The sequence below is a fragment of the Anthonomus grandis genome, chromosome 9 (genome assembly GCF_022605725.1).
Source record: "Anthonomus grandis grandis chromosome 9, icAntGran1.3, whole genome shotgun sequence".
NCBI classification, from domain to species: Eukaryota; Metazoa; Arthropoda; class Insecta; order Coleoptera; family Curculionidae; genus Anthonomus; species Anthonomus grandis.
This window is the reverse complement of record NC_065554.1, coordinates 25,950,568-25,970,552: the sequence shown is the minus strand read 5'-3', so window position 1 is coordinate 25,970,552 and position 19,985 is coordinate 25,950,568. Positions and strand designations below refer to the sequence as shown.

Genomic DNA, 19,985 nt, shown 5'->3' with positions numbered 1-19,985 from the left:
GTAGCTTATTAAAATTTATTCGACAATGCTTAACATTTCCAAATGTAATTTAGCCAAATAAAACATTGTTATTATTATTATTATTATTAATTACTCTTTATACTGTTTCAATACAAGATAAAGGCCCCACACGTGCTGATAAGTTTCGAATCAAAATCTTGCTTGGTACCCCCACCTACGGTACCGTCTCGCATCTTATGAATTAAAATATATACGCTCACGGTACTGCCACACAGTTACCAAGTTTAGTTTATTTAGTGCACAAATATACCCGACGACATTCCCGGTTAATCTTATGTGAGGGTTATCGCGAACACTAGAAACACCATAAACGGGGTCAACAAATTTATTTTATTTTTTTTTCTGAGTGCACCCTATATAAGACAAAACCAATTTCCGTTTCTCATTTTAAATCATTTTCGGTAATTAGTGCCGATGATCTCGAAGCATCAAAAAACGCTTTATCAAGTGCCTAATGTACAGACGTTAAAGAGTTTTGCTTAGAATTGTTTAAATAATACGTATATTAGTATAATATGAAGGTTGATACCGGTAATTTGCCTTGTTGTTCGTGTGATAAGGGTAGTGTTCGTGCTAACGCAGATGGGTCTAGGGAGGATGGTAAAATTAGTGGGATCGGATGTTGTGGGGGCAGTAAAAAAGGGAAAAAGTAAGTTTCTAGTTTTATCATTGTTAAAAAAGTATTGGTTTTTATGTTTTAGTTTTATTATACATGCAGTTAAAGGGCAAATTATAAACAGATTTTCATATTTAAATGTTTGTTTTTTTAAGAAGTAAAAGCAGTTTGAGAATGAAGAAGGGTCGGATTCTGAAGAAAAAATTAAATAGATGTTTCCTGAAAGAAAATTGTAAAACTTTTAAAAATAAATTAACTAGCTTAATAAATATATGAATTCTGCACAAAAGTTATAGCGCATAGTTAATAACTTGACCAATGGAAACGTTACATAAAAATCCGAAATAACTGAAAAGTAGAAAATATATACAGAGTGGTCCAGTTTAAACGTCATTATTTATAATGCGTGTTGATACGAGAATTTAAAAAAAAAATAGACTCTCAGAAATGTTTAATACAGGGTGTTAAAGTTAAGAATAAATATTTGTTTATTTATCATAACTGTTAAACTACCAGCTCAATTTTAATTAAATTTCGCATGCAGGTTGTTGTAGTGAATTGTCAATTATAGGTGATGCCAATTTTTAAAAAAATTACCAGTGGCGTAACATATAGAGGAACTTGTTCTTTTTTCTCTCAAATCTGCGAGGTGATAAATTTCAAAAAAGGCAACTGTTAGATTTTCCTTTTAATTTGGAAAAAAAATTACTCCTGCAAAATTTTGATTTAAGGCTCTGTTTTTAAAATATCTTAATTTAATTGTTGTAAAAAAAGGAAATCGGGCTTGGATTTGTAAAAAAGATTATCAAAAGTTACCTTAAGTCATTATTTTATTTGACAGGTTTAATTTAAGATTCAAGCCTAATTTCAAGCCTTAATCCTCTGGATTACTTCTTATGGGGATTTAAAAAAAATAAAGTCAATAACAGTGAAATAAATAATATGGAGGTGTTAACACATCGGGTCACTGCTGCATTTAGAGATTTAAAGCCCGAATACTTAACCCGCTCAATAGAGAATTTAGAATTAAGGACCCTAAAATGCATTGAACATAATGGGGGTCACTTCGAAAATTTTTTGTAAATAGTGTAAATTAATGTTATTTGTAAAAAACTACTTAAGTTCTTCTCAGAACTAAAAAACTGCTTTATAAGCAAGAAAAACAGCAACGTTTCTTGCCTAATGTATGTAAAGAGAATGTTGTTTCTTTAGTTAAATCGTATTGTTTTGTTATTTTTTTGGTTAATACACGTTTGTCATTTGTTTGTAAAGTAAATAAAATATTTCTTATTAAAAGTGTAAAATTCTATTTTATTTACACATTTATTGTTCCCCTTTTAAATCTAAAGCAAGTACTCGTAAATTAAAAGAACCATACCAAATTTTCGAATTTCTTTTTCTTACCCACAAAAAAAAGGGCACTGTAGTTTTAAAATTTTATGTTTGATATTGAAGATAAATAGGTAAATATGCATTCAAAAGGTATTTTAATTTTGTAAATACTAATCAGGTCCGTATTAAAGAAAAAAGCTTGAAAACTGCTATCAAAGTATATAGATTTCAACTTTGTTAGACTGTGCTGCTATTTTTATACCGAAACGTCGAGACAGATATTTAAGTTATACATTGTTGAAAAGGAAAATAAAAATTCTTTTTAAATAAAAAATAAAAAATCCAGGTCCGTATTTAAAAAAAAAAGTTGATGATGATATCTAAAAAACGAAACGTCGCATAAAAAATCTAAATACACTTTTTTAATCAGAATAAAATGCCGCAACTTTTTTCTAATTTAACCGCCCTCGTATCTTTTATAGTATAGGAGATAGCAATGCTGTCCCTATGAAAAAGGAGACACCCTGTATATATCCTATCATATACAGAAAGTCTATACATGTTCATTAATCTAGCCAAAGCTTTTGATCCCATTGTAAGCATCTTAAATTATTAGAATCTGCTGGTATAAGGGAACTGCCTTGATTTAGTAGTGAAACCACAAGCTCATTTCAAATTATTAAATATGATGTTTACCAAGGTATCGTTCTCACTCCATTAGTATTTATTGTTTAAATGATGACGAAAATTTTTATTCGTTAAATCTGAATCGTGAAACATTGGAAGGCAAGTTTTCAAGTTAAAGAAACGGTTCGCGATTTTAATGTTCTCACTGTAAATTCTAATAGAACTCTATATAACATTAATATATTAGCTAATATAATATTCAGTTCTTATAACTTAAAAATTCCTAATATACCTGACATACATTTGACTGTATAAATAAAACAGCTACTAATTCAATGAAATATTTAGGAACTCAAATTGATCAACATTTTAGATAAACCATTTGATTAATAAATTAAGACATCTAGTTTTAAGGAAACCTGTGCGGACTGGAAGGTGTGAATAGCTATACTATCCGAGTATTGAATGCCATTCAAATAAATAATTAAAGTAATTTATACATCTTAAATTTTTTATCATTAGGCAATCATATACTAAAAAAAAATCGTCTCAGAATCTTAAGAAAAAGAAACCTTTCAAGTTTCCAACCCATTCACAGAAAATCAGCATTGTGCTAAATAACATGAGTACATTTCATAATAAGAAGAAGCATCGGTTTGTTAGTACCTAAAATATATAATATGATTCCAAATCATGAATTATAAGGAGCGACCTTTGGATTTACAATTCAAATGGCAAGATTCAAAATTTATTTAACTGGAACGTAATAAAAAATATAATATGCATGATTATTAACGTTTGTGTTCATATTAATTAATAAATTGTAAAAATTCATAGTGTCATTCAAACAAAGAGTGGATTGTTCCAACTCACAACAAGTGCGATTGCTTTTTATTATTAATTTTTGAAAAGTTGGAAATGAATACGATTTTATTTATGATTATTTCCTCAGCAGTAGAAGCACTTTTCACTTATTTCTTTCAGGAAGTTGAACCCATGTCGCTAATTTCCTCATGCAATTGAAGTGCCTTTTTTTGCTACATAGCCTAATAATAAAATAATAGCTTTAGTTTTTCAATATGTTCTTATTTCTTTTAAAAAATGAATTTACGTTGAAATTTATTTCAAAAGAAATTTCTAAGTAGTACAATATCTTTTCTAATTTTATCCAGGCAGTTAAAGTTATTTTCTTACTCATTTCAAGTAGTTAAAGCTATTCTCTCACTTATTCCAGTATTTTAATTGAAATTATGCCTCAATTGCCTGGAATAATTAATCAATTTATTAACGACATCAAAGTTAAAATTATTTTCAAATTCCAGGCAGTCGAGGCACTTTAATTAGAATTAAACCTTAACTGCCTAGAATAATTAATTAATTAATTAATTTTTATTCCATGTTTAAGTTCAAATTTATTTTACGTTTCTAGACATTTGACTTGTAAACTTTTTACATTTAAAGTACTTTAATTAAACTTGTGCCTCAATTGCCTGGAATAATTAATTTATTTCCTAATGACGTTAAAGTGTTTTACGATTGTTTTACAATTCCAGCCAGTCGAGGATTTTAATTAAAATTAAACCTCAACTATCTGGAATAATAAAATAGTTCATATTTAATTGACCTTTAAGATAAAATTTATTTTACTAATATGTAGAATTTTTTAAATTTTAGACATTTTAATTAAAATTATCCCTCAATTGCCTGAAATAATTAATTAATATATTATTGACCGTCAACGACCTAAAACTAGATATGAATTGGTATTTTGTTAATTTTATTGCTCGGAATAAACTCAGAATGAGTCCTTTAACTGCCTGAATAAGTTATCAGGAAAGGAATTTGAACTGTCTAATGGTAGAAGCTAGAAATAATTAATTTGCATAAACTTTCTAGAAAAAAGGAAAAGGAAAGATGTTTAATAACGTAAAATGACCTAAAAGTGCCTGAAAGTAACCCAAAAAATATCGTCACTGCACATCAAACTCAAGCAATACCGATATACACTTTCAAGATTTTAATTAAACAAAATATTTTTTCATGAAAAATTGACAACACTGCCAAACCGATTTTATGACGCCTGTCAACCGTCAACCAATGCGTCTTGCGTTTACTAGCGGCTAAATTTACATGGACGTTCCGTTGTTGCCAAGTAAGAACTTTTGTATTTATTTCTTCCAATAATGATTGCTTCCGTACAGATTTTTTTCAGAAAAAAAATCAAAAACGTGTTCTCGATGTATATAAGGTGTAATTTTTAGAATTGAAACGTATAACGACATTTTTGTTATAGAATATAATTTTTTAGACCTAGTAAACTTTTAGAACGTTATGTATATAAGAAGAATAATCAGCATTAACTCCCTTAAAACTGCGAGTTTTTCATTTTTTTTTAAATTTTTGTCCGTATGAACCTACGTATACTAAATATTTACAAAGGGGTGCAATACATTTTTTTATTCCTCTAAGAATGAAAAAGTCACCGGAGAAAATACTAACCGACATTCATACTGTATCTCTCTCGCTCTCAATTATATCACAACAGTCAAACTTTGTCTCCGAGAAATGGTTGGACGGTCCGGCAACACAGCCCCTTGGCCGCGTCGCGACATACTGCGACACGGTTGTCGATCACTTCAACGCCCTCTCCTGCAAATGAAAAGAACTTTACGTAACTGGCAAAAAAAAATTTATTATTGTTTTTATTTGACAACTGTGAAAACGAAGTCATTGTATTTTTCTCATATTATCAAAGTTTAAGGTAATTTTAATCTTAGTTAAAATCATGGCAATTCCTTCAACACTTTAAATAAGTCTAAGGCAGTAAAATATATTCTCTTATTTCTTTCAAGCCGTTAATGCCCATTTCTTATTTATTCAAGACTAGTTTCTTATTTTTGACTGTTGAAGGCCATTTTCTAATTTCTTTTAAATAATTAAGATGAAATAATTATCATCAAAGTTCAAGTCGATTTTCCGTTAAAGACATGTTAATTTCCCCATTAATTTAAATTGGTCTAAGACAGTTAAAGATATTACTACTCCAAATAATTGAAATCCCTTTATTTTTTTCATACTATCAAAGTTCCGATTTCTGAAGAGAGTACTTTTCTCTCATTTCTGTCAATAAATTGAAGCTACTTTCTATTTTCTTCCAGGCCATTAAAACTATTTTTCACTTTTTTCAAGTAGTTAAAGTAGTCAAAGTTGGTAATTTTATCGTTAATTAATGAATAGTTATAAATACTTTCTTCTTTCTTGCAAGCAATTAAAGCTAGTACATTAATTTTACTCTCGGTTAAATTCATGGTAATTTCTCCATTACTTTAATGGAGTGTGACGTTCTTCTAAGTAAATGAAGTCAATTTCTGATTTCTTCTAGGCAATTAAAGATATTTTCTCATTTATTCCAGGCAGTTGAAGTCACTTAATTTTTACTCATACTATCAAAAATTAAGTTGATTTTAGATTTTAATTTCATATAAAATCGTAGCGATTTCTCCATTACTTTAACGAAGTGTAGCAGGTAAGCAATTCTCTTAGTGTTTCTAAGCAATTGAAGCTAGTTTCGGTTTTCTTCTATCTATAAATTTTTTTCATACTATCAAATTATAGGTCGATTTTTATCTTACAAGTCATGGTAATATTTTTTTATTAATAAGTGTGAGGCAGTTTTATATATTCGTATTCCTACAAGCATTTAAAGCTAGTTTCTGATATCTTCCAGGCAGTTGAAGCTATTTTTTCACTTTTTTCATCTTCTTATTTTATTTCGAAAGATTTAAAGTCACTTTATTTTTCTCGTACTTTCAAATTTTAAGTCGATTTTAATCTTAATCAATGTCATGGTAATTTCTCTATTATTTTAACCGAGTGTGAGGTAGTTGAAGCTAGTTTCTTATTTGTTTCAAAAAAAATTGAAATCTCTGTATTTTTCTCAGTCCAAGTACCAACAAAATTTTAAGTCATGAATTCATTTTTCCAGATGCTGATATAAAATTCTAGGTAAAGAATCAAGCAAAATCTCAAATCACACTCTACAACATCAAAGTTAAAGCTATTTTATGAATTTTCTTAAGCAATTAAAGTTATTTGTTTTTCTCAGGTATTTGAGCATATTCTCTTATTGCTTCAAAGCAGTTGAAGCTACTTTTTTATTTAATCTAGGCTACCTGAAGCCATTTGCTCTATACTCTCAGTCAGTTGACATTATTTTTTTTAAATATTCAAGGCAGTTCAAGCTTTTTCTCATTTTTGTAGACAGATAAAGCCGTTTTCCTATTTCTCTTAAAAATTTAAAGCTATTTTGTTATTTTCCTCAAAAGTTTCTTTCTTTCTTTCAAGCATTCTCTTATTTGTCAAATGTCAAAGTCAAATGTCAGCTGTCATTTATCATTTGTCAACGACGGATTCAATTACCTGGACTAAATGAATGAGTATTATATTTTTAAATAAAAACCCTCGTTAGAAAGATACATTTATATAATAAATGCTGATATAAAACATGCACTAGATATATAATATAGTATATATATCTATAGTCAAAAACTGTATATTATTGACACGCTGAAAGATCGATCCGGCTCGAAGGACCATGAACTGTCATTTTGCGACAGTTTAGGTTATAAATAAATAAAAGTATAAACAAGATTACATTTTTTTTAAATTTCTCCTTGAGAAATAATCAAGGCAAATTATGAAAAAGATATATTTTTTAAAGCTTAACCTAAAAATTATGAGTAAATATTAAAATTATTAAAAAAAAAATAACTTTTTGCTATGAAATTAAACCAAGCATCCATTATGTTTAAAAACATCCTTTAAATTTAATATTTTGCCAAATCAGATTAATAAATATACAGATTTACTATTTTTTTTAATCAAGACAAAACACAAACATGTACTTAACCTTAATTACTTGATTATTTAATAGTTTCACGGTGTTTTTTCTCGCATCGAGTTTATTTACATAAAGTACGCACTACATTAAAAATATTAAATTTTCATAATAAACGGTTAAATTTTTTTTTATTTTTCCGCTGTTCCTCGGGGCCATATTAACCGAATATACACGCATTATTAAATACTTAATAAAGTGTGTGGGTTGATGTTACTATATGGTCTAATAATGGCGGCAATTATGCATTTATCTCGTTTAAAATTCTTTGGTTCCTCAATTTATTTAATTGGCCGGTTAAAACGCTTAAAGTTTAACTGATAAGTAAACATTCTTTTGCAATTTATACATAGCTTCAGCTGAAAATCAGCCGCCTTCACTTCAACAATGTCAAACTCAAACGCCATCTGTCAGGATCATTATTTCAAGTCCTGAGTAAAGACTATAGTTCATATGAAATACACCTATTGTTTATTATGACATAACACATAAAGGCAAACCATGTAAATTTAAATTTCGCGCCTCTCGATTCCGTCGGTAACAGATGAGACATCGTCCTGTGTTTGCCCTGGTGAGATTTATTTAAACTTCTTAATGTTAAATCTGTTAGACGTCAATTGTCATTACAGTTATTTGTAAATGGCAATTATGTCAAAGTCAACTGACTAATTGTCAATATTTAAAGATAGATCCTACATAAATATATCCATAAATAATTCTAGAGCATGTAACCCTGGATTGATTATGCTAAAGAAAAAATTTTACATTTTAACGAAATAAAATGAAAAGCTTGGTTTGAGCGAACCATTGGAATAATGTCAATTGTCATTAAAACATTTGTCACTTCTGTTATTTGTCAATGGCAATAATGTCAAAGTCATCTGTCAACGTGACAGTCGAATAATAACATTTACCTGGATGATTAAAGGTGAACTTATTTAGGTTAAATCCTGTTTGAGCGAGAAAATCAAACAGAAAATTAATTTAACTCTTAAAATTCCTAAATAAATTAGCGTCATCTTGTCCATACAAGTCCAAGCTACAAATATCTTGTTACACGCTATAAAAATCAATATCGCGACATCTGTCCAAACACGCAGACTAACAAATTAATTATTGCTTAATTAAGTATGTTTCGACATATTTAAATCGTCGTGAACTACAAGATGACCTGAGAAGGTCGTCCATACCAGAAATGTAGAAGCGTATCATTAGTTGGAGGAAGTGATCATTATTTTAACGTGATACTCCAACCTCGTTTCAAAGAATGACATTCAAATTTTCTGGAAATTTTAACACGACAGTTCCGGTTAATTTTTTAAATATTAAATTTTGATAAACTTATAGTCATTTAGAGTTAATTACTGAGAATGAGACTGCAACTTTATTAGCTGAACTTGGATTTTATTGCATGTTCTTCCTAGGGATACCTAAGGTCTACGTTTTTGTTCTTCTATATCTTATTATTATTTAAAAAGCATTCATTAACTATGTAATTAATAATATTAATAAATAAATTTTAAAATCCCTTAAGGAATGCTGTACTGAGCCAGGTAGCATTGGACCTAAACACTTTTTAACTTTCCTCTAATATCACTTTTGAAATATCACTTCCATTCAACTTTCCAGACTATTCTGATTTCCAAATTCTCTGGAAAACTAGTTTCAAAACCTAGAATTAGATCTTGATAGTTGATCTCAGATTCTGACTTAGGTAAGAGTCTTAGTAATGTAATAAACATAGTATTAAGAATTTGCCCTTAATAGATATTAAAAAAATATAAAGAAAATAGTTGTTTCTCTTTTTTTACGCATCATACATCTGCAAAATTGTTAAAAATTATGCTTGTTTCATTCCTTGAGCCAAATATGCCCGAAAAATATAATTTTAATATAAAGCAAATAGTAATTGTCAAAAATGCGGGATAGAGAAGGAAAAGTTTAAAAAATTAATATTTTCAAAAATAAAATCTTAAAAGGCCATAATGAGACAAGTAGCATTGGAACTGAACACTATTTGACTTTCTACTAACAGCACTTTTAAAATGTTATATCCATTCACTTTTCCAGAGTATTCTGTTTTCCAAATTCTCTGGAAAAGCCTTTTAGGCACCTTTAATTATATTACAGTCAGGCCAGATTTTCAGTTTTACTTTTTTTTATCTACTTAATCCTATAATGGATCAATAGTTAACCTCAAAGAATTTTTTTTAAACTGCAAATTTGACAGTCTAAGCTGTTCTAGTTGTATACCTCAGGTAATACCCTGGTAAGAATTAAAATAACGGAATACTAGAAAAAATAAAACAGAAATAAAAAGTTTTTCTGCTTTCACTCATCTTAGAACTAAAGAATTGGTAAAAATGATAAGAGTAAAATGGTCTTGGATAGGAATAATGAACTAGGAAGCTTGGGACCTAAGCACTATTTAACTTACCATTGAGACTATCCTTGAAATTTGACTTCTATTCACCTTTCCAGACTATTCTGTTGACCAAATTCTCTGGAAAGATAGTTTAGATAACTTTAATTTGATCCTAGTTTGGCCAGGATTTAAGTTTTTACTTTTTCCTTTAATTGCTTGATGGGCAAAATACTTGATTGGTCTGAAATCCGAGTGACAATTGATTCAGCTTATCAATCAATGACATATTGTCAAACAAAGTTAACTTAAAAATTAGGTTTCATATTAATAAATTGTCTACACTACCCAACTTGTTTGCCTCGTACTACTTGTAACAAAATATATTTCAATTTTCAACTCAATAGTAAAACTATCTGGGAAAGTCTTAATAAGCAAAGTAGACATGGACCAGAACAATATTTAACTGTCCACTGAGTTCGCCAATGAAACTTGTCGCCTATTCAATTTTCCAGGCCTTTTTGTTTTCCAAATTCTCTGGAAAAGCTCCTTAAGTGCCTCTGATTAAAGCCTAATTAAACTTGGTTAATTATTTAAATATTTCCTCAAAGTCTTTTAATGAACAGCACCTAATCGAGCTTAAATTACTCAGAATGAGGTTTCAATTATTTCAGTTTAGTACTTTTTTATTCTTATATATTTCGTTAACACCTAAGTAAATATTATAAATTTTATAATTTTTTAAAATCTTGTCACTGTATTCTTTGAAATAACAGAGTTCTTCAACTATCTTGAACAGGCATAATAAAACAGGAAACATGGAAGCTATTTAACTTTCAAGTGAGATAATCCTTAAAACTTGACTTCTATTTACCCTTCCAGATTATTGTGTTTTCCAAATTCCCTGGAAAAGCAATTTAAATACCTTCGATTAGATCCAAGTTAGCCCAGGACTTTAGCATTGCTTTTTTCTTCTTACTTTTACTTTTAAGTACGTGACCTACCTAAAATTCGAATGACAATTGCTATTTAGCCTACTCTGCGTACCAGCCAATGACATATTGACATAAAAATCAAGAAATTATTAATAAATTTCTTACACAACCCCACTTTTTTGCCTCGTATTAGTTGCAGCAATATATTTCAATTTTCAATGTTAATTATGTCAACAGTAACGCTATCTTGAAAAGTCTTACTAAAGCAAGTAGAATTGGACGAGAATACTATTAATTTATCCACTGAAATGGCCTATGAAATTTGTCGTCTATTCACTTTTCCAGACTATTTTGTTTTCCAAATTCTCTGGAAAAGCTCCTTATGTGAAGCCAACCTTACTGAGACCAGTACTTCAAGAAATTGTTAAGTAATTACTTTATTTACCATTGAGTCAATTATCATAACTGTTATTTGTAAATGGCCATATTGTCAAAATCAACAATTATTTCTGCTTGCAATGCTTTTTCTTCACCACTTGATAAATACATTTAAAAAACATTCCCAAATAAATAACTGACTTGACGAGCACTTGTGATTTTATTTTTATGAATCCCTTAAAGAAAACTTGTACTGTTCTAGGAAAAAAACCCTCACATGCACCCAAAAAGTCTCCCTAGTGATGCTGGCCCTTGCAGACTTCATGAGCGTCTGCTCCATGTCGATCATTTCACCATTTTACCCGGCAGAGAGTGCGAGCAAGGGTGTTCCAGAGTCCCTCTCTGGATTAGTATTCGGCGCATACGCTTTAGTAGTTTTCCTCACCTCGCCCATATTTGGAAAAATCGTAAGTACCCATCCTGCTTCCAAAACCTTCACGTTCAATAAACAAATCCTCCAATAGCTTCCGAAATTTGGAGCAAAATACATGTTTATCTCAGGCCTGTTGGTATCAGGAGTATCCAGTATTATATTCGGGTAAGTACAAGTAACTCCGCAGTCACTCTTTTTAATTTGAAATGACAATTGCAGACTTGTGGATAGGATACACGACTACACATGGTTCGTCACTGCCTCGTTCTGTATCCGGGCTGTAGAAGCTTTAGGAGCAAGCGCATACTCTACAGCTTCCTACGTACTGATCATCAATATATTCCCTGATAATGCCGGGTCTGTAAGGGTAAGTTCCTAACTTACAATATGCATTCATCCTCTACAAAAGCCTTTATCAACAGGGACTCTTGGAAACATTCGTTGGCTTAGGCTTAAGTGCAGGCCCAGGACTAGGAGGGGTTTTATACGCGGTAAGATATCCATTACTATAATAATTTTATTTATCAAGGTTTTGACGCGAATAAAACTGATCTATGGTCACATAAATATAAACAAACAATGATTGTATAATGGGGCTTTCGTAAGAAATCATAACAATAGAATTTTTAATGGGTTTTCGAATGCAACTTATGCAGTTCGAAGTGTCGTATTACGCATGATGGACTTTATTATTATTATGTCTTGTGATAAACAGGGTGACCATAGTTGAAGTGGATATAGATGAAGATGATAGATGTGGTCATACTCTTCAATTGGATAAATTGCATAATTTTAGTATAATGTCTGGAAGCTTGTACCAAATACCCAGGTCCTTTTTGACCACTTTTTAACCTCTAGTTCATTCAAATGTAAATAAGAACGAAGTTTAAGGTGATTCAATGTGAAACAGTAGTAGGAATTAATGTCTGCAGTGTGAGATGGAGAGAGGTCGTAAAATCTGGAAGATCCAAAGTAAAGAAAAATATAGAGTAGCCCTACCATTGGAACCATTAGAATGAAGAATACAAGAAAATTCATAAAAGAGGAAGTTTTTCATTTTCTCCCTCTATCCTCAATTCAAGCAAAAACATACATCTCTACAAAAACAGAATCTCTAAAGAGAATTTCGCAAAGCAATTATGAGAAAGTGATGCTATTTCAGAAACTACTAAAGATTTGCATTAATTAGTTCAATTTAAAAACAAATTTTTAATCCTATCCATCGCATAACATATAGATTTATCTATCTTCCTTTTTTCTAGTAAGATAGGAGGGTTCGGTCTACCATTTTACGTCGTAGGAGTAACAACCATCTTCATTGCAATTTTAAATGCTTACCTACTCTCCCAACCTAAGAGTAAGCTCCCAATAACTTACCATCATACTTTTAACTTATAAATCAACATTTCCAGAGAATGAGGTGGAGACAAGTGGATCTTTTCGAAATTTACTTAAACTATGGCCTGTACTGATCACTTGTGGTATCATCGTGATAACATCCATGACGGGTTCTTATTTGGACCCCACTTTGGAACCCCATCTTAGAGCGGTATGGTACTCAATGGTTCTATATTTAGGAAAAAATGCACTTCAAGAATTTTTTAGTATGACTTAAGCTCTAGCCAAGTGGGTTTGATGTTCTTGCTGCTCTCGGCAACTTATGGAGTGACTAGTCCCCTATGGGGATGGATGAGCGAGAAATTTAGGGACTACAGTTGGCTGATGACTACTGGACTGTTTGGAAGCTCGGTGGTGCTGCTTTTTATGGGACCCTCGCCAGTTTTTACGTTTTTAGAAGAGTAAGTTTTATGCAAAAAACAAGAAACGATTTATAACACTGATGTTATCTTATTCTAGCTCGATTCCTTTGAATGCGGCTGCACTCTCTGCACTAGGTATCTTCATAGCTATGTCCCTGATTCCCACTTATCAATTCATATTGGATAGTGCCATGTAAGTGGGAATTTAAGCATTGTTGGTATTTTATTAATAATTATAATTTTTTTTGCAGGGAAAATGGGTTTCAAGAGAATCTGGGTACGCACAGCGTAGTAGCAGGACTGTGGTCCTCAGTTTACTCTCTAGGCGAAGTGATTGGGCCTATTTCAGGAGGGTTTTTATTGGAGAAGTTTGATTTTCCTATAACGTCTTCGGTGTATGCGCTTCTAAACTTCATATGCGCATGCGGTGCTCTCTTATATTTTAAGATGAGTCGCAGAAAACCGAAAACGGTTGAGGTCACTTACGTGGAAAATGGAATTTATCACATCGAGTGCAAATACTGTGATGTGGCCGATGAGGAGAACGTCGATAGAGACGTTGAAGATATTAGGTTATAGGTTTATTTTTTTAAATCAGTATTTAAGTTATTTATTACAACTCGACCACTAACAAATATTAGTTTTAAAATAGACAATGGCATTCTGTATATAGTTCTTAAGTTTAATTTATTGTGATAATTTCATAAATCCAGTTTCGTAAGTTCAAAGGAGTTTTATTTAATTATAAAAGCTTCCTCTTCGGCTTCTTTTTCTTCTGATGAACAAGTAATGGGTGCGATTTTTAATATAACTAAGAATGACGATAACACAGTTGTGCAAAGTCTGACAAAACTGAAAGTATTACAAAGGAAAACTAGCACAACTGGGAGTGAATTATATAGAAGCGTTTACCATAAGTCAAAGTGGCTAGAACAAACTGGGCTTAAGGTTCTTAGTGGTAGGAGAAATCTGATCCAATGCTCCAAAGCTGATCCAATGCAAATAGGATCATGCAATCAATACCTTTAAAAATAAGGAGGAAAAGTTAGAAGACCAAGGTAAGATAGAAATAGGAGAACTGAAAAGCGAGTTCAGGAGAGAACATCAGAAAAAATCAGAAAGCCACAATAAACATTTGATCAGAAAACTTTAATAAGTTGTTTGCAAATATCGCTAGTACTTATTTATGAAATATTCCAAAGAACTGTACTCATTTTTGTGAGATCTGCTTGAATGTTATGTTTCCAAGACTATCCTAGAGAAGAGCACTCTAGGTTTTCTATCTTCCATACATGCTGTCGTCATCTGGATAAGTTTTCATGAAAATATGAATTCGGTCATTGTATTGCATACTTGGAACCTTTCAATGCAGTCGTATGCTTCATTAAAATCTATGAATGGATTATGGATAGTACGGTTAAACTCCCATCATTTCTTTCGTACATGTCTGAATGTAAAAAGTTGGTCAATAGTGGATATGTTCTTCCTGAAACTGCCTGATATTTGCCTAGGACGTATTCTGAGTATGGAGTTAATATATCTAGACCCATATTAGAACTTTATAGCTTTATAGGAATCATATTGATGAATGAGCTTCCCTTATAGTTTGAGCACTTTGACTCGTTACCTTTTTTGTAAATTGGTATTATGATTGATGCTTTTTTACTATTTTGTTAGTATTGTTTCTTCTTTCTATATCAAACTAATTAGTTGATGCCTGTGTAATTATTTACCTTTGTCTCATGGTATATCATCCTTTAAGTTTTTAATTTTTTTTACTTGTCTTTCGAACTTCTTTTATATATATTCTGTTTGTTGTGACCTACTATTTATTTTTAGTGTGTTTTTCCTGTGATTCTCTGTTTAACAGCTTTTCAAGCTGTTGTAAGAAGCTGGTTTTGACCTGTTCACTTCGATCATCTCATAGTTTTGACCTTCATATTTTTGTTTTTTCTTTCTATTCACTTCCTGGTTTCTTTATGTGTGGTTGCATATTATTTTTAGTTATGAGGTTTTATTATTCTTGTCGTTTATTGGCAATTGAATATCTTGATTTTTAGTAGCTAAAATCTTGTAATTATTAATTTTTGAGATACTTTAATGGATCTTTTAGCACTTTAAAAAAAATAACTAAAATTTATACACTCAAAATCAACATGTTTCTCACTGGAATGTCTGGAAGAACTAAAATAATTTGACTCTTATAAGCAATTGAATATCTTGATTTCTGGTGGCTAAAATGTTGTAATTATTAATTTACAGCAGAAATGTTGTAATTATTGACATACTTTTATAACTTATTTAGCACTTTTTAAAAAACTTCCTTAAATACTTACACTACAAATTAAGATTATTGACAATTGACAAACAAACTGGCGAAATGTAGCAGTTATTGATTCCTAAGATACAGCAATACTTTTAGCACTTTTTAACAAAATTACGTATTAAAATAATACACTAAAAATTTAAGATATTCATATTTTTTTCACTGGAGGGCTTGGAGGAAATAAAATAATTTCACTCTTATAAGCAACTGAATGTCTTGATCTCTAGTGGTTAAAATGTTGTAACTATTGATTTAATGCATACTCTAACAGCTCTTTTAGCACTTTTTAAAAAACGCCCTAAAATTCATCAACATCAAGACATGGACATTTTTCTTGCTGGAGTGGTTGGAAGAAATAAAATATTTTGACTCTTACTAGTAACCGACTATTTTGATTTTTAGTGGCTAGAATGTTGTAAATATTAATTTATGATGTACCTATTTTAATAGCCCTATAAGCACTTTTTAAACTCTAAAATTCATATACTAAAAATCAAAAAATAAATGTTGACCAAACCTCTGATTTTTCAGATCTTTTTTTTATTAAATCCGAGCTAAACCTTAAAGTATCGAAACCAGAACTTAAATCATTTACACCTATAGAGATTTTAAAAACTTTAATAAATCATTTTACTAAATCATTTACACATATAGAGATTTTAAAAACTTTAATAAGCCCGCTTTTCTTGAACATCTTAATACTATTCCTTTTAATCTAATATATTATTTACCAGATATAAATACCAAGGTGGAAGCTTTTAGTAACTTTTTAATTGATACCTTTGATATTTACGCTCCTAAAAGATTGGCACGGATTACCAAGAAAAAAATTCCTTGAATAACACCTAATTTAAAATATCTAATGTCACTTAGAAATCGAGCATTGACTAAATACAAAAAAGCAATTCTTCTGAAGACTGGGAATCTTATAGACAGCTAAGAAATCAAGTTACTGCAACAACCAGGAGGGAACAGAAAGCATATCTGGAGCATCAAATGAGAATAAATGGATCTAAAGAAAACTGGGAACTTATGAGGGATCTGGACGTTTATAGGAAATGTAGTAGGGTAATTCCTAGCGGTCGCTAGTCAGCAGATGAAATCAATAACTACTTTGTACTACTAATATTCCGCAGATTGATTCAGATGAAGATATTCTAAATTTTTACTTAAATAATACATTGTCAAATCGGGATATTTTTCGTTTTAGATTGGCTAATATTGAGGAAGTTAAAGATGCTTTATTTTTAGTTAAATCCAAGGCCATTGGAAATGATGACATTGGCATTGAGATGCTACTCTTGTGCTGCCCGCTGATATTACCTGTAATTACACACTTAGTGAACTTCTCTTCTTGAAGGTGGTAGACAATGGTACAGTGAAAACATCTTGTCGGACTTGCATTGTCTTATTTATTTAATGTAACACGACGTTTCGGTTGGTAAGTATCTCCAACCGTTATCAAGTGTAAAACTTTTTTAGTGAACTTCTCCATAGAAACATCATGCTTTCCCGATCAAGTGTTCCATTGTAATACCTGTACCTAAGGTAAATAATTTAACTGAACTAAAGGACTTACGGCCAGTAAGCATTCTCCCTACTCTGTCTAAAACTTTAGAACGTATTCTTAATAATCAAATGCGAGAATATGTTCAACAGTACAATTTATTACCAGCCACCCAGTCTGGATTTCGACCAGGATATAGTTGTTCAACAGCGCTTTTGAAAGTAACAGATGATATATTTCAAGTTATCGAGAATAATGAATTAACTATTTTAGTCCTTTTAGACTATTCAAAAGCGTTTGACAGAATAAATCATAATCTTGTTTTGGCGATTTTAAAATATCTGGGATTCGACACTACCGCTTGCAATCTAGTTACCAGTTATTTAAAGGGTAGAAGTCAGAGAGTTAAAGTCAATGGCGAAGTATCTGAATCCGAACCATTATGTTTTGGGGTTCCACAAGGTTCAATTTTGGGGCCTCTTCTTTTTACCTTATATACTTCCCAAATGGGAAAATACATTGAATCTTGTAATGTACATTTTTATGCAGATGATACGCAGGTCTACAAATCTTTTAATCCGGTCGTGTTGATTTGGAGTCACTGCTCTTAATTTCTCAGAAGCACTGAGTCACTCTTAACCCCTCCAAGTCTCAGGTGTTGCTCTTTGGCAGAACTCAATAACGACAGTTGCATAAGGATAGCATTCAAATAAATTTAAATAATAATAATAAACTTGCACTTGTTGACCACGCTAAAAATCTAGGGCTGGTTCTGGACAGTGATTTAAGGTTTACTGAGCATGTCAGCATGTGTATTAAGAGAGCATTCCTAAATCTAAAGCTTATATTTAAACAAAGGCATCTATTGACAGTGTCATTAAAGAAAATGCTTTGTGACTCTTTAGTGCTTTCGCACTTTAATTATGCCGATGTAGTTTATGGCCCATGTTTGCTGAAAAGGGATAAATATCGCATTCAGTTAATACAAAACCACTGTGTAAGACTAATTGGGGGTATACGGAGTAGAGAGCAGGGAGTGTCGGCTAAGTTGAGAGATGTGCATTGGCTTAGAATAGATGAGAGGCGCGTCTTCCATTCAGTTGTGTTATTTTATAAAATAATAGCAAGAAAGTGTCCCGACTACTTATACAGGAAAATAAAGTTTCGCTCAGAAATCCATAATCTAGATCTTCGTGATACGAGCTATGTAACTATACCTCTTCACTCAACTTCTATTTTTGAAAGGTCTTTTAGTTACAATATAGCGAGACTTTATAATAGACAGAGTTCCTCTGCACATAAAATCTCTCACACTAGTTTCTTTCAAAAAATTGGATGTCCAACGAATATTCATTTCTTGTACTTGGACATACTAACTAATAATTAGACTAATTTTGGATGTTTATTGGACAAACGGTACTATCTGGATTAAAGCAGCAATCTGCAGGTCTTAGGAGGTACAAATTATTTAATATTGAATCTATTGTCCTCCAATTTTCGACAAAGCACATAAGATGGAATAGCGAATTTATATGTTGAAGAGTCAACCTTTTCTGATAAAATGGAAGAAAAATTTTAGAACTTTTATCAAACAATTTACTCTTAGCAGCCACATACCAAACAATTGATTCACAAATTGTTGTTTCACTAAGGGCATATTTTAGCAATATTGGACCGATAAAAACAATTCGGCTTTACTGACCTGCGAAGACCTACCAAGTTCTTCAACTCTTTATAACAAAGATTTGGTTATCCATGTATGAAGTAAAAGGATTTAATTGGAAAAGCAGTACTATTTGAAGAATTAATATGAAGATCAGGTTTAGATAAGCTAGAATTTTCTAACACAAAAGAAGTTCTAGTCTGGTGTTTCTGAATGTTTTGCTGAGGTTGTACTACTGAAATTTAGATGCTTGCACACATTTTCCTAAATATGCTATGCATTGCATAGTAAACTGTTATTTTAATATATAGAGAATACTGATCGAAAAATATATTTTACTTATATGATTGCCCAGAATAAAAATCATTGTTAAGACATTCGAGCAGGAAAGAAAATAAAGAAGAACTAGTAAACACCCCAATACCTTTACATCAATAGAAAATAAATTTAAATAGAATGGCACAGCATTGCAACAAGGTATATCTATCTATCGGGTCTAGAAAAGACAAAAGAAACAACGTGCACCCACGCCACTGCTTTTTTAATTATCCTAGCATCACAGGCCGGCGTAATAGGGGCCGAAACATGTGCGAAGCGATTGAACTTACAGGGACGTACTGGAAATCGAGAATCGTAAAATTTTTTGCATTGAGTACGACCTATACATATAGATTCAATCGGGTGCAGTAGTACTTTTTTTATGAAATCAATTAATGTTAAAAACGAAATTGATTTTTTTGTGTGTTTTCGGTGCAAATTTTGTAGCAAATTTTATAATCTTTAAAAAGTGGGTCCCCACTATGTTATCATTGAGTTTTTTGCCTGTTCTGCTATTTAAATCGCTTAGATTTATGACTTCCCTCGTGTTTCCTATATCTGACAACACTTCGTCAAGTGTGTAGCGTGGTTCGTTACGTACTTAACGTAAGTCCACCCTCTAACTTTTGACGTCGCAGGGTATCCGTCAACTCCCCATACTATTTCTATGTACAGTTATAGGAGCAAAGTTGACAAAAATGCCTCATGCGTCACTCTAAGAAATTAAAGGAGCTTAGAGACCCCTCTAGCCTCTCGGGTAAGCCTTTAAACCGGGAAGGTATTGAAAGTAAACTGTCCAGTTATTATGAA

General features: G+C 31.2%; 1 protein-coding gene across 1 annotated transcript; it reads left to right on the top strand.

The window, feature by feature from the left end:
- Window positions 1–235: 235 nt before the first annotated feature.
- LOC126740728 (MFS-type transporter SLC18B1-like) lies at window positions 236–14,089 on the top strand. Its single transcript, XM_050446877.1, has 10 exons — window positions 236–670; window positions 11,431–11,635; window positions 11,693–11,766; window positions 11,821–11,968; window positions 12,024–12,092; window positions 12,868–12,958; window positions 13,014–13,150; window positions 13,207–13,400; window positions 13,459–13,554; window positions 13,613–14,089. The coding sequence occupies exons 1-10, from the start codon at window positions 537–539 to the stop codon at window positions 13,938–13,940; spliced, it is 1,476 nt and encodes a 491-aa protein (XP_050302834.1). The 5' UTR covers window positions 236–536; the 3' UTR covers window positions 13,941–14,089.
- The last annotated feature ends 5,896 nt before the right edge of the window (window positions 14,090–19,985 follow it).

Excerpts from the sequence above, each read along its gene's own strand:
- LOC126740728 (XM_050446877.1), top strand. The coding sequence starts at position 537 with ATGAAGGTTGATACCGGTAATTTGCCTTGTTGTTCGTGTGATAAGGGT. Across the intron at positions 11,767-11,820 it reads GTATCCAGTATTATATTCGG|ACTTGTGGATAGGATACACG; the intron begins GTAAGTACAAGT and ends TGACAATTGCAG. Across the intron at positions 13,151-13,206 it reads TGGAACCCCATCTTAGAGCG|TATGACTTAAGCTCTAGCCA; the intron begins GTATGGTACTCA and ends AGAATTTTTTAG.